Genomic DNA, 15435 nt, shown 5'->3' with positions numbered 1-15435 from the left:
AAATGCTCGATCACCTTCCACTCCAGGGGTAAAGAGCGCTACGTGTACGGACGAAATCTAGCGACAACGGCAAGCGCGTTCATACGCAAAAACGCAAGAGGCAGAGCTACGCTGCTTGCATTCTTGCATGGCTGTATCCTGTTGAATCAGGAAGCACACACGGCTTTGCTTGGCGCGTAGCAAGTCTAACAGCTACGGGCGCCCTGCTTTACGAACGGTGCCAGCAACGCTTCGCTTCGGCCCTTCAAACGTGGGCAGAATGGCAGCTGTGCACTCGACGATTCGACAAGGGACGGCAACTGACTGGTGAGCACGCTATCCTTGTAGGTCGGGACGTGTTTCGATGCTCGGTATTTAATTATTTTTTTTAAGTTTTAATCTTCCGAATGTTAAAATATATGAATTGATTTTAAATAGAACTTATATTTTATATATCATTCGTGGAGTCGTGTTGTTTCGATTTGTTTTTTTTAAATTTCTCTTTATTTTTACTTTTGTTTAAATTTTGAGTGCATTAATTGATTTAAATAGAAAAAATCATCAATTTAAAAAAAATTAAAACACCTATTCACCTCTCAAATTACTAATCTCGTTTGTACACCAACCTAAACAGGCGGGGACGGTGTTGTCTTGCACCCGTCTCGTTTCATCATTTCTCACCGGCCGGACACGGCACCCCGATCGGCGGCTCGGCCACGGCTTCCGCTCGGCGGAACAGTTTCATGGGCCAGAACGCGCGGTCGTCCCGTGTCTCGCGGTCCCTTGATGGGGGCGTGCCCATGCATGACGCACCTGCCGTTTTCAGCTGGAAAGACGTCGTGTTTTGGCTTCTCGGTCGTCGTGGCGTCGTTTCGCTGCGTCGTACGCGCTTAAGTAGTTGCGAGTAGTTAGCGTCAGGAGATGTTTTGCTTTCGTGCGGCTGAACCAGAGATGAACACGAGTTACGAAGTGGTTACGAGCACATCAAAAGGAGGATCTTTAGCGTCCTGGTTGTTCTTACTTTTCAGCTTATTCAGAGCTTCTGGTGGATTCATGTTCTTAAGATACAGGGATGGACACGCGCCATGGTATTTTCTCTTGGTTCTAAGTACTATCGTCCCTTATACATTTAGACTTCTTACTATGTTTGTTAGGTACTTGAGGTACCTCCCCTCAGATAAATATCAACCACTGAGGCGCTAAGGGGTAACTTAGGAATAGAAAATATTGTAAATAAGGATGCTTAAACTAATCCCTCCTGTTTGCCTAAATAGGGAATATTTAAGCTATATACGAGCAGACACCTCTCCCGTGCATTTTTCAAACGTGGCTAGCATTCGTCCGAAAAATAGAAAGGAAATAAAGGGAGATGCTATAGTTCATTCGTCTGGTTTCTAGTATGTTTATAGTCGATAAATCTTATCCATTAGATTGAAATCCAACGATCACTCAATTATCTTCTTCATTTTGTTGATCTTTTATGTTCTACTTTTGCACAACATTTTTTCTTTGAGAAATTCCTTATCTACCAATAAAAAATAGAGATTTAAATTCCTTACTTACCATCGATAGAATTAATTTTCGTACCACGTCGCTGCTTGAATTTTTTTGTCCCTTCCAAGTTGAGTTTAAAAGACATTTTTGCCCTTGCCCTCTCATTCACTTAAATATGGTCCCACACGTCATCCTCTCTCTGCTCCCTTTTCTCTCACACCCGTCACCCCTTCCCTTCCGCTTCCGCTTCACTCTCTTTCACTTTCTGTACCATGAGTTAGCTGAACGCCGTGCTTGATGTCTCCAAATCCGGCGCTAGAATGGAAGGCATCAAGCACGGCGTTCAGCTAACTCATGGTACAGAAAGTGAAAGAGAGTGAAGCGGAAGTGGAAGGGAAGGGGTGACGGGTGTGAGAGAAAAGGGAAGGCCAGCTCCGCCCCCGGTCACGACGCTCTCAAAGGTGGGCGCACCTTGGACTGGGGGCACAAGGAGGCGCACGCCCTGTAGCGATTATGGATTGGGGGCACAAAGACAGCAGCGACCTCATGTAATTTGCAATGACGACGGCTTTGTGGACACGTGCCGCTGGGAAGGACCTCCACATCATCCCTATGTTGTGTTGAAGCCGAAGGTGGCCTCGACTAGGCCGGAGACGGGTTGAGGCGGTGGCGCGACAGCTACAGGACGACGAATCTAACGCGATGGGCGGGCTCTTGACATCTAGGAGGTGCTATAGTTGCGACAAATCAGGTAGAGGCTCGCCGTGGGCGAATATCGAGGGAGTTGGTACTTCAATCGCCTGAAGAAGCGGCCCTTGATGGAATTGGCATGTAATGAACAGAAAATTCAAGCAATGGCATACAGGGGAAATCAGTTCTCTCAATGTGCAGGTAAGAAATTCTTCTATCTTTCGATAGCAAATAATGAATTTTCTCTTCTTTCCTACATCCCTCGCCCCCACCTCGCACGTTTACTGTTAGAGCATCTTCAACCGGTTCCCTATATTTGACCCCCTATATCTTCATATAGGAATTCTCCTTATCCAAACTGACCCCCTATTTTTTTCGCGCTCCACCAGCCTCTTAAATTTGACCCTCTATATTTCACTTATCCATATTTTACTACTATCATGTAACTACCAAATTAATTCTAGTATTAAAATGTGCCCTTTCTTTGTCTCCCATTCTCTCATTCTCTTTTCAATTATCTCATTCTCTCCTCAAAAGCACATAGCGCGGGCGAGCAGCGCGGGAGGGTCGTGCTTGCGTGCGGCCGCGCGAGCGAGAGAGGGCGGGAGGTGCTGCACGAGCGTGAGCGAGCGGGTGGGCACACGGCTGTGCGAGCACGACTAGGCTAGCGACATCGGAGGGCGCTGTGCGCGGGCGACCGGCGCATAGTAGGGTGGCACCAACGGGCGGATGGCCGGGGAACGCTGAATCCGGATGAGGGGTCAGATGAGATCTCCCTAGATGTGGGGGGTGAGGGAAGAGATTTAGGTGCTCTTCAAAGAAAGGGGGTCGGATGAGGGATCGGTTGGAGGGGATTTTTTTATCGTCGGCCTCTCAAAAAATAGGGTAGAGGGTTGGATGAGGGGTCGGTTAAAGTTGCTCTTATATCTGATGTCTCTCGCGTTATTGATCTGCCATCACAGTAACCAATCCATTTTTGTTGCCTCCCTTGCAGTCGGCAGTGTCCCGCCACCCCACCCGCTGCTCGCCGCCTCCGTTGGATCGGCCTTCTTCCAAGGACCTCCATCTAAGCTCATTATTGATAGATCTCCCGATCCCTAACAACTCTAATCTCGAGACCCTAAGCTCGCCGCCCATTCTCGTCGATTGTAAAAACATAAAATTTCGAGGGATTGAAGTGTAGGAAGTGTGGGAAAGTAAAGCCTTTAAATTAGAAGAATACCCATTGGGCACAACTTGGATAGCTGAGATTAATAACGGGCCCATTAAGAAGCTGAGATTAATAACAGGCCTATTAAGAAGCGTCAGGCCTCGAGTCCAGGGTACCTGTTTGCCGATTTTTTTTATTTTTTATTTATATTTGTAAAAGTACATGTCCTCTCAAAATATTACACATCAAGACTATTATGGCTAAAGTGACAGTATAAAAAATAAAAAACACTGTGTTTTATTGCTCTCAAAATTCATAACACTGTCAAAATAGTCATAAAAAATTGTAAAAAAAATATGTTATAGAGGATGCTATAATCTATTTCTCTAAGACTTTTCAACTCAAAATAATACTTTTACAATGAGAAACAAAAAAAAAGACAATGTGCCTTCTATTGGATACGCGGTACTTTCCTATCGCTCAATCAACATGTAACAGTAACTTAGATGTATAATATTTTTAAATGAGCGTATACTTTGCAAATATTAAAAATAAAAATAAAAAACTTTGTCAAAGTTTGGGTATTTGGATGTGGCCCTTTGGTAGAGGACGCCCAAAACTACCACGTTTGTTTCCTTGTTGGGCATTTATGGTAGTATGAAATAGAGCTGGGTACAAACTTGTGGGTTGGGCCGAGCTATGGCTCGCAGACCTCAAGCTTGCACTGGTAAGCATAAATAGCTAGTCCAAGTCCAACAAACGGTGCACCGTCCTCCAGGAAAAAAAAAGGTACACCTAAAACCAACCGTTCGTGCTGGGCATGCAGAGTGCAAAGTCGTAGTTCTCTCGCTCAAGCGTATGTAGTGTAGGACTAGAGATGGCAATCATATGGGTACCATTAGTGTTTATTTATATTTATATTTGTTAGTTTTTATCTTTTCACGGGAATACTCGTGAACACTCGTGAGTGAAGAATAGATATTAAACTCGTCGCTCACGGGTATACTCTTTTACCCGCGGATCATCCGAGTCAGATCTAGCTGCAAAAGCAAAAAACTCCAAAAGACAACAGATATCGCCAAACCTAGCAACGGTGGCCATAGATCCCCTCACCATGCTCCAGGATTATAGCCTGAACAAAATCATCTTCTCCATGATGACACCCTCTCCGGCTCTGACTACTACTTCCAATCTTCCACGCACTACTTTCGCCTTCGCCGCCGTTCTCATCACGTAGCACCACGACCTAAAGCACACCAACTTCATCCAGGTTGCGCGCCTATGCCGCATCCCATCCATCTCCCTCCTGGCGTGCGCTGATCTTCTCTCTCTAGCGGCGGATGGGTGGCGATCAAAGTCAGAAGGCGACAAGGCGGGCTTAGTTAAAGCCATCATGCGCTGATATGCTCTCTAGCGACGGACAAGGCTCTCGGACCGTCAGGCAACCAGGCCGATGGTGTTGAGAAGTGGCAACAGAACTAGAGATTTATGATTAGTGTGAATGATGGATGGATAGAGCCGTAGATTGGGTTCACTGGGTGTGAGGGTTAGGAACTCATAGTGAGATTATCATACTAGCTTATTTGTCATATGTATAGATGGGTAAACGAATACTATATATATATGCATTTTTTTATTTATGTCTGTATCCATATACTCATCGGATAGTATTTTTTACTCATAAATATATTTACGGATACCAAATTCGATCTATATCTCCCTGTTAAGACATTTATCAGTAGGTAAATGAGTAATCGAGTTAAATTTCCATCCGACGCAGCAGTTGCACTAGAATTTTCTCAACACGCCAAGCTAACTCGGCACAACCACAAGCGTGTCCCCGCGAACTGTCCCCTGCACGGCCGCACCAACATCTCTCTCGCCACAGCCCGCGCCCCGCGCAACCTTCTCAAAAACCCCTCGTCGCGTTCGCACTTACAACCTTCATCAAACACCCGTTGGGCGTCTCCTCCCCACAGTCCCACGCCCACCGCGCCGCGCGGCTTCCGAGAATGGCACGGCACGCCAAAACGGACTCCGACGTGACGAGCCTGGCGCCGTCCTCGCCGCCGCGGTCGCCACGCCGCCCGGCCTACTACGTGCTCAGCCCGGCCGCCTCCCACCCGGACGTCGTCCACGCCTCCGGCGGAGTGGCGGCCGCTGAGAAGATGTCGCTAGCCGGCTCCACCCCGGCCGAGTCGCCGCTCCACTATCATTTCCAGCACCACCCGGGGGTCGGCGTGCACCACTCCCGGGAGTCCTCCACGGGGCGGCTCCTCTTCTCCGACCAGCTCCGCTCCGGCGGCGCCGGCGGCACGGCTGGCAGCGCCCCCTGGCGCCGGCTCGGGCACGGCAGCGGCGCGGGCAGCGTCGGCGACGACGAGGACGAGGACGAGTCCTTGCACGGCGCTGCGGCGTCGCCGTGGAGGTGCTACGCGCTCGGGGCGTTCGCGTTCTTCGCCGTGTTCGCTTTCTTCTTGCTCGTGCTGTGGGGCGCCAGCAAGTCCTACAAGCCTCACGTCGTCGTCAAGGTATGCCCCTCTTCTTGCCACTACCTCCTACCCTCGTACACTCTTGTTCTTGCTGCCTCGTTAAACTCCTTATTCCTTGAGAAACAAAAGCAATCTGGTCGGCTAGTACATTGCAGAGTATACGTTCAAGCTTCTTAGCTTCGTTTTCGAACAGATGAACTCTCCTTTAAAGCAAAAAAGATGATCTTTGAAATTAGACTGATTTACCACCCAGCAGTTGTACCATCTCTAGTTCTTCAATCAGGGCTGTACTATACCTGAACACATTTGAGAAATCGGTACTTCCATTCAAGGAATAGAAACCCCCGCACCTCAAAATTCGAGGACTCGCATTTACTGGACGAGAATTCCACCCATGGCCACAGAAACTTCGAATTTTGGAGTGCATTTGGCCAAGAAACAGCTAGCAGTAGCTGTACCCTCTTAAACCCCCTCAAAACGCGCAGACATTACTCTACAGTCTACTCCATTCCTACCACTTCATGGGCAGCTCGCACAAATCGCGGCTGATTTGCGCGTCGCCTTACTCATGTCCGTTTGTGTTTTGCGGTGCAGAGCGTGGTGTTCGAGTCGTACCACATCCAGGGCGGCACGGACCGGACGGGCGTCCCCACGAAGATGATGTCGGTCAACGCGACGGTCCGGCTGCGCTTCCGCAACCGCGGCACCTTCTTCAGCCTGCACGTCACCGCCACGCCGTTCCTCCTCTTCTTCGACGACCTCACCGTCGCCTCCGGAGACGTACGTATTTGGCCTCTCCTCTTCGTTGCGTCTCCTTAATAATCAGTATCGCATTTGCGCCTGGATTGGAAGGTGATGTGGACGGTTTGCCTCGCTGCCCTGATCAGGATATGAATCCCCGGTTGGTATTGCTCGTAATTACGACAGTAACCAGACTTAAATTAGATGGCGCGTCCATGTGAGGAGCCGAGCCATGCTTTTATGTGCAGAAGAGCAGGACCAATCAAAAAGGGGAACTTGACGTATATGCCATGAACAGAAGAGGACAATGGATAAAACTGCGAACAGAGAGAGAAATACTAGGAAGGTTACAAACAGAAAGGGCTTGTCGTAGTCGATCACCATGTGATTGGGAGGTTTGGACTGCTTTTATGTGGGGCAACCAAATCCCTCCTCGCTATCCTGGCCATAATCCCACAGGCCGTGGAATTTTTAGCATTCCCATGAGCACTGGGGTAGTGTCCTAGTGATGCCAGTATAATCTATGACCTAGGTACTGGAGAAAAGCGAACCCAACTGCACGGTTCCCTTCTTTCTTGTCGCTGTCCTTGATTGTTTATTAACAGAACAGTGACTTAGTTTCACATTGCTCTTTCAAAAGCTGGTGTTCAATCTTGTCATGTTCGATCACAGAGTGGCGTCCATTATCAATTGTTGGTTCCTCGATCGAGAGACCAGACCGTCAGATGATTTCTGACTTTGGTGTAAACATGCATTTGTGCATTCTGATTCCTGAGGTTTTGTTGGATTTTAAGCTGGACACAGTTGCATACTTCCATTCACCTAGGACAAGCTCCTTTACTTGTTATGCATCACATATGAAATGCCTACAGGAAAGTAGGAAACTCGTCGTTCACAGGTCAGAAGGAACACAAGCCATCTGTCAATTCGTTGTCAGAAAAATTAGGACTATAGGAATTCCTTGTCAATTCCTTAATAGGTGCAATTCCTCCTAATGGACTGGTATTCACTAGAACACGTACTAGTTGCAAGAGTATATAGGACTATAGGACTTAGAGTGCATATGGTTAAGTACCAATAACACGCACGGCTAGCATAGCGAAGTGAAACAGGAACTGAGGAACCCAATAATGCATGGACCCAGTGGCCTTCTCCGGGGGTGGGCATGGCCGTTCACGTGACTCGAGCCAGAGGCCGTAAAAGAAGACCGGCCGGTAGGCACTGTGGCGATCAGTACAGAGAAGCGAGAGGACGACTTGCCATATAGTGTTGCTGCAGTCCACTGCTGCCGCTGCATGCTCCGTGCAGCAGGAGCTGCTCCTGCACTGCGCTGCCGCAGCCTGCTCTCTTGGCGAAGGGGCCAATGTGAAATGGCACTATGCAGGCCTATGTTCCACCTTTGAACGCCAAAAAGGACGTGCCTTCATTGTTTTTCCTGGATGGTTGTATTTCATACAGCACGCCTTTTACCAGTATACTTTAGCGACTTTGGCTGGGATACAGCTTGGGAGCGGGTCACAGTGACTTTTAATTCCTCTGCAGTACAATACTGCAGAGGGTCCTGTCACCTTTGGCTGTGGCTTGCGTCCTGGGACTTGTTTACTTCTGCTGTTGGTGCTCATTGCGGGAATCTTATGGTGGACAAGATGATGGCCCCCAGCTTGGTAAGCAAGCAAACGCCATCATGCCTTGCAGTTACTGTACTTGGTTGCGGATCAGACGGTAAAATTCGTCCAGGAAGTTGAAGTTTTAACTTTTTCTTTGCGCATGCTTTCTGTACTATGTTTTTAGTGTAGACAATTCATTGATCGCATTGTCATTTCCTTTCTTTATTTATTTTTTGCAAGTGACCTTCCTTACTGGATGGTTGAGTCAACGCAGCAGATGTGAACTGATGTGGGTTTATGCTGTGCTGTGCTGTGCTGCTCGTTGCTCATGCATGCAGATGAAGGAGTTCTACCAGCCGCGGAAGAGCGGGCGGGTCGTGACGGTGTCCGTGGTGGGCAAGCAGGTTCCGCTCTACGGCGCGGGCGCGAACCTGCACAGCAAGCCCAACAACGGCCGCCTCGGCCCCGCGGTGGTGCCCGTCAGGCTCGCCTTCGTGCTGCGGGCGCGCGCCCACATCCTCGGCCTCCTCGTCAAGTCCAAGTTCTACCGCCGTGTCCACTGCGGCTTCGACATCCGCGAGGCCCACCTCGGCAGGCCCGTGCGCGGCGTCGCCGCCGACTGCGAGTACCACGACGGCAGGTGACATGAACCTTTCGGTCGTCGGCGAGCAGATTCGTGTTGGTTAGTAAGTGTATTGGGTGGCTAGGTCAGAACTGAGACCTATGTGATGAACTGATAAGCTGTAATTGATTGGCTGTAGGCTCGTAGAGTTCGTAACATGAAGACGAACCATTCTGATGTAACAGGGACATGGACTTGAGCGGATTTAAAAACCAGGAGAGGACATTATATATGTACGTCATGCTTGATCATGCTGAACTTCTTGCAGGCACTAGATTGAGCTCCGCGCTTCCTCAAACTGATAATAAACGCAATGAGCTGCAAAATATATCAAGTCGTTAGTATTTCATGTTAAATTTGCGCTGAACAAAATTCCCAAAGAAATTCCATTGATGACTTACGGTGCAAAAGCCAGCGCACATTATACTGAAACCTTTGAAGTTTTTGCTCTGTTTCTGAAAGGAACCATGCTGACATAGGAAGGCGAGCTAAGATGTTTTTGCTAACTAAAGCTCGGTAAATCAATACTGTTGTACTTGCATGGATCATATATATCGCATGCGTACCTGTTAAGGGAGTGAAGATGAGGGGACCTAATATGCTGGCAAAAGAACTGATCCCAGATATACACCCTTGAACGATTCCCTAAAAAGCATTGCCACAACAGAGATTTGATAAGCAAAACTCAGTAGTGTCAACTATCAGGTATTATAAGACAAACATCCAAAGTTTGCCTGCAATCAGAAATCAAATTACCTGCTCATTTGATCCAACATTTTTTGATACATTGGTCCTTATCTATAAAGTTGAAAAGATCATCAAGATTGTTAGCAATCTCACGGAAGGAAAAGGAAAGAAAAAAAATGATGGGTAAACGGTGGCTTACAGATGGGTGCAAAAGCACTCAGAATTACAAATGCTGCAGCAAATTAGGGTACCTGCATAGTGAAGGAAGAGATGAGCTCTGATGCTTAATAGACGATTGGCATTAGTTACACGAACACTTAGAACACAGTAGCAAACTGCTAAGCCAGCAGATGATTATTGTCGTTGGGATAGGAATATCAACAAAAATGTCATCAAATAAAGTAATTGTCATGGGCAAAGAAAGTACCCAGTATGACCATGCGATGCCATACAAGAAAACCTGCAATATTTGATAACTTGTTCAGCTAAAAATCGCAGAAATCTGCTGATTAAGGATCAGATAAAGGTCTTGGTGAAAAGCTATTACATGAGTACATCCTCCTAGCAGCCCGACAATAAGTAGTAACACCCAGAATTGGAGCCAATATAGGCATTACAGTTAGCTGCAGAGACGATAGTCAGTCTAAGAAAATATCAAAATGTATCTCCACAAATAGATAACTACTCTTGCAGCCTTGATATGACTTAAAATCCAACGCTGTAGATTTGAAATGACTAAAATTAAAGGCTATAATTCTACAATCACACAACAGTTCTTCTGTTACAATGGTGTTGGTACCTGTGATAGCATTCCGGCAGCACCAGCAATTAGAAGTAGATTAGCAAACTCATCTTTGCTGAAACCAAACTGTGCCTTCAGGTAGTACTGCAAATGAGTCGACCATTGATAAGCATATAATGTATGAAAACATATAAATCATGGCAAGTGGGTACAACTGATCAAAGAAGTACAATTCAAAACGTGGCCATACACTCCTGCAAAGAACTGAACAGGACAATGTGCAGGCACACGATAACCTCACCATGCATAGTGAAGACAACGGAATTAAAACAAAAAACTAGGCCAAACACACAGGCAGGCCAGAAACTAGGTACTGCAGATCCATTGAATGTTATAATTTTAAGATTCTGAAACTATAAATTAATCACAGACATGACCGAAAGGTCAAATTGAGTTTTGCATACGTTAATTAAAACTATATCATTTTATCAGAGGGAAAAATAGATACCAGCAATGCAATCTGAAGCCCATGTTCACCTAGACTGTAAAAGAAAGTGATTGTTGCTGCCCCTGACACGGCCAAACTACACGGAGCAGTAAACCATTCATCAGTACATTGTCAAAAATTATGACTTGATTTGAAAATAAGAGTTCTCAGTAAGAATGATTCTCAGAAGAACACTGTCACAAATAAGCTGTTACACACCAAGAGATTTTACCTGCCAGTGAGAAGTGCGACCATGTCGGACAGAGACGGCAGCCCGCCCTTGCGTGGCGGCAGCCTCGGCGAGAGCTCTTCATCGGAGGATGAAGTGGATGATGAGGTGGAAGAGGAGCAGGAGGAATCTTGAAGCAGCGGATCGCAGGCTTCGTCACCGCAGGAGTCGGGGAGGAAGTCCCTGAGGTAGAGCGCGGCTGCCGTGGCGACGGCGGCGGCGACCTGGAAGGTCGAGGACGTCGGGAGGAAGCGCGCGGTCAGGGCACCCGAGAGAAATCTTGGGTTCATTTTCTCCTTTTTCTCGAACCCAATTAATGCTACGTGTCAATGTTAAACTAGCCATTCCTAAAAAAAAAAAATCTTAAGCTAGCCAGCCTGCCCCTTCTGGTAGCGTTTGGATACAGGGAAATGAGAGGTGGGAAAGTGATATGAGCATTGGAATATATCTAAAGCTATATTTGTTTAGAGGGAATGAGATAAGAGTTAGGTTAGAAAAAAGAAAATGAGGGGCTCATATCTCACCGATCGTAACCTAGCGAGGAATATGGATTTAGCTGGAATATGAAATTTGGACGTAGCTAACAATTGTTGCTTGTTGGAGGAGTTGCTGATGAAGTCTATTGGGATAAGGGGCAATTTGGTCCAGAAATTTTTATATACCAATCCCAAGCCTGATAGATCCAAACAAAAAATAGAATTAAAAACTTATTTCCTAAACCTAAACCCAACACTTCATATCCAACCACATTTTCATATCCTTTCCCAACGTTTATCCAAACGCCACCTCTATGAACAAACGATGTTTACCTCTCCCTGGAAAGCTGCGTGAACATCGTTTATTATTCCAGTGCATTCTTGTTACTCGTACTTTATGAGAAGCAACCTCATCTACGAGTAGAGTAGTACTACATATTATCCGGCATAATACTATGGCTTTTAAAAAAAAATCTTTCTCCACGCCTGAACAGCAGTGAGGTGAGAAATAAGATTCGTCGAAGGAAAGAAATGAACGCGTTGTCCAGCTCATCCATAGCCGCAGCCGACCACCGGTCGGTGCTGGCCACCACTCATGCATGCCGAGCACCAGCATTAGAGCAGGGACTTGGCCGTGCTTTTTTTGGGCTGATCCAAGCATGACACGGCTTGGGCCAGTCAAGCACGGCCCAACACAGAGTATAGATGGGCCGGGCTAGTCCGGTATGATTCACAAGTCATGTCGGGCCTTATACGAGGCATGATAGGTAGTCCGGTTCGATTCGAAAAATTTGTTGCGTCTAGGTCGGGTCGGCACGAAAATGGCTCGAAGTGTAGCAGCCCATAGATAGCAATAGTGGCCTAGCAAGACAGGACAACCCAATATTTCCCTAAGCTGTTTCTCTCCGCCGCACACGTTGCTCCCTCCCCCGATCTCTTGCATTGCTCGTTCCCGAGATAATATCTCGCCTTGATGCGGCGCTTTCGGTGGGCCGAGCACAGCGAGGATGGGAGCGCGCGCGGGGGTTGGCGGTTGGATCTGCCGTTGGGGGTGCGGGGTGGCGTCGTTCGCGGTGTCCGATGCGAGGCTTAGGGTCATGCGGTCCGGCGGCAGCGGCGGCTCGGTGTGATCCGACGAGGAGTCGAGGCACGATCCGACGAGGAGTCGAGGAGCAGGGTGGTTGCAGGCGCTCGAGGGGCTCGCGACGGGGAGTGAAGGAGCGATCCGGCGGGGAGCGGAGAAGCGAGGTGGTTGCAGGCGCTCGAGGGGCTCACGACTCCGAGGACGCCACGTGTGCGGCTGGCGAGGGAGGTGGAGAGGGAAAGGGCGTACGCGTCCCGGTGGACAGCTCGAGGACGGAGGAGGCCGGGAGGAGGCAGCGGCGCAGGGCGCGGAGAATACAACCGCGGAGTGCGTGGGCTCGATGCGAAGCTTCGCGAGATATCGCGAAGGCGACGTCGGCGTGAGAAAGAAGGGCTCCAACGGTGAACGGATTCACATCGAACGCCGGAACGACGATACTAAACTCATGTCAGCCCAACACGACACAGACCGTCGTGTCGTGCCTAGGCCTCGCCGAAGTCTCATCATGCCAGCTCGGTACGGCACTAACAGCACCCCATACCGTGCAGGCATGACCAAAGGCTAAAGGCCTCGAAGCCCAAAGGGGGTCAGCCATGCTGGTCCGACCCGACCCAAGTCCGAGCTCTACCAGCATCCACGCGCGCCAGAGTAGCGAGTACTGAATAATGCTCGCCGTGTGTGCATGAAGTCGGTGCGGTAGCTGTACGTGTTTAAATTTTCTCCCTGTTTTTGCTACTGGCTAACTGTTTTTCCACTTTATGTCCCGTCACTCTTAGATCTCAGAAATGACCGGAGAAGTACAACTTAAACAGTTTGTGACTTCCTGCTTTCAAATTAATCCTCTCGTTATATTGTGTAATCGCCTCAAGCTTAACTAATTAACTGCCCAATCTATTATATTAGTAAAGTCGAAAGAAACGTTCACATTCGCTCTAACGTCTATTGCAACATTAATCAGATAAAAAAAAATCTAAACCACTGATTATTATTATGATATTTTAACGGTATAGATTAAATAAAAAGCCAATGCCAAATATAATTAATAAATAACTAAAATTCAAAATAAATAAATTAGTAATTTCATTGTCAAACTAATTGTTAAGTAAAATATCAAAATAAAGAGTCCATCCTAACTAAAAATAGTAAATAACTAAAATCAATATAAAAATATTTTTTTTTAAAAAGAAAAAAGTCCCAATTAAATACATGAATAAGTAAAAATAGCACGAAACAACGTATACGCAAAAGAAAAAAATCAAACAATAGATTTATTTTTGCACAGCTCAAGGACATAGCATCGTATAGCCGCGCAGGACCGGGCACACTCTGCAAGCTACAAATAGTAAAGTCGCGACTTATAGCGATGACAAAGAAAGGGGCGAGGTAGATGGCGACGGAGCACTCGCGGCCTCCAAGGTCACGTCAGTGATCGCCGGGATCACCGTGAAGGTGGAGAAGTGGGACAGGAAGGGCGCCACCAGCAGATGCTGTAGCCCCGCCAATTCCTTCATTGTGTTAGCGCAGAGCACTGAACTTCTTCACGAATCGATGCAGCAAGCACCATCGGGTACATGTTGCCCGGTGGCAATGCCGCGATGGTCAGACCGGGAAGGAAATGGGAGCTCTGGACTTCTAGTGGATAGTACGCATGGGGCATCGACAGGGAACTGTGTTATGGAGGGCATTCCACTCTACTCCAAGAGAAGTTGATTGGGTCCCGGTGCCTTGCTGCCGTCGAATCCCTGATGGAAATGGAAGGATGCGATGGCACGGTCCAATCTGGTTCAGTGGTGCGCTTTGGGAAAGGCTGATGAGCTCTGTTGGCCTGGGCACGCCCTTGGCGCCTTGTGCAGCTGCGCTCGAATCGAGCCAGTTGTCTGATGCTACGAGCAGGTTGATTCTTGAGCAGGGGAAGACGCTTGTGGATTGTTGCTGATCTGCATTGAGAGTCTGATGTCGCATCACGTCCAAACATATTTCAGCTTCGGTTACTATTGCTAGTGAACTAGGATTTTCCGTTGATCCTTCTAGGCTTTGGGGCAATTTTTGTAAGCTGTAACGATGGTTAATTGCATCGAATTTGAAAGTTTCGAGCAATGGGAGATTGCTCGGACCAGGGTATCCTCCGTAAGTACGTACTACCCTATGATGTGTTGGATAAAATAGCACTTTTAAATTTAATTTAAATCAATTTCTAATATAATATGAATCACAATAGATACTGACAATCAATATTGAGTAGGTTCGACTAACTTCGGCTAGTCTTGACTAGATACTGGAGTAGGATTTTGACTAGCTCTGACAGATCTCGACTAGATTCGACTATCATTCGAATAGGACTCAACTAGGTCCGATGAGTCTCGACTAAATACTTGAGCAAAATTTTGACTAGGTATCTAATACAGATTGCAATATATGTACCTGATGACGATGTGAAATGCATAAGCCCCCATGATATCGATGCAGCAGGCGATGACGAAGATAAAATAGTCAAAGTTGATCTCAATGATGTAGAGGAAGCAGATCTTGAGCAGTCGCGTCGAACACTTATCAAAGACTTATTCGCCCTCTCTCGATGTAGTATTCCAAGAGCGATGGGTTCCAGAGACTTGCTTTTCCATTTGTCGGTGTACGTCGGCGTGGCAGGATGGAGTAGACTACGTGCGACAATATAATAGAGAGAAATTGACAAAATCCTAATTGCGTATATTTTTGTGGTGGCGGTGATAGATGTATACATAGAGAGAATTACGCAGTTGAAGTACACCACGATCAGACTCAGTTACGCATTACGATCGAACTCTTAATTGACACAATTTTCATATACTTATTTGTTTGTCCACACAACAAAAAGAATAAAATTGCAAATGCCATTGGCGAGAATGGAATTTATCTCACTACAAACTGTCTCCTTCTAGTAGTCTATATTTGGAGATACATATACTTCTAAAATAG

The 15435-nt window shown here is 47.1% G+C and overlaps 1 protein-coding gene and 1 pseudogene across 1 annotated transcript; one reads left to right on the top strand and one right to left on the bottom strand.

Moving 5' to 3' along the window:
- The first annotated feature begins 5130 nt into the window (after positions 1 to 5130).
- LOC133919472 (uncharacterized) lies at positions 5131 to 9040 on the top strand. The gene is made up of 3 exons (XM_062363874.1): positions 5131 to 5844; positions 6400 to 6585; positions 8492 to 9040. The coding sequence occupies exons 1-3, from the start codon at positions 5326 to 5328 to the stop codon at positions 8795 to 8797; spliced, it is 1011 nt and encodes a 336-aa protein (XP_062219858.1). The 5' UTR covers positions 5131 to 5325; the 3' UTR covers positions 8798 to 9040.
- LOC133919473 (uncharacterized) lies at positions 9001 to 11215 on the bottom strand (annotated as a pseudogene).
- Positions 11216 to 15435: the final 4220 nt, after the last annotated feature.

The sequence above is a fragment of the Phragmites australis genome, chromosome 5, assembly GCF_958298935.1.
Source record: "Phragmites australis chromosome 5, lpPhrAust1.1, whole genome shotgun sequence".
NCBI lineage: Eukaryota > Viridiplantae > Streptophyta > Magnoliopsida > Poales > Poaceae > Phragmites > Phragmites australis.
Note: the sequence above shows the minus strand (reverse complement) of the source record. Positions and strands in the feature narration are given on the sequence as shown.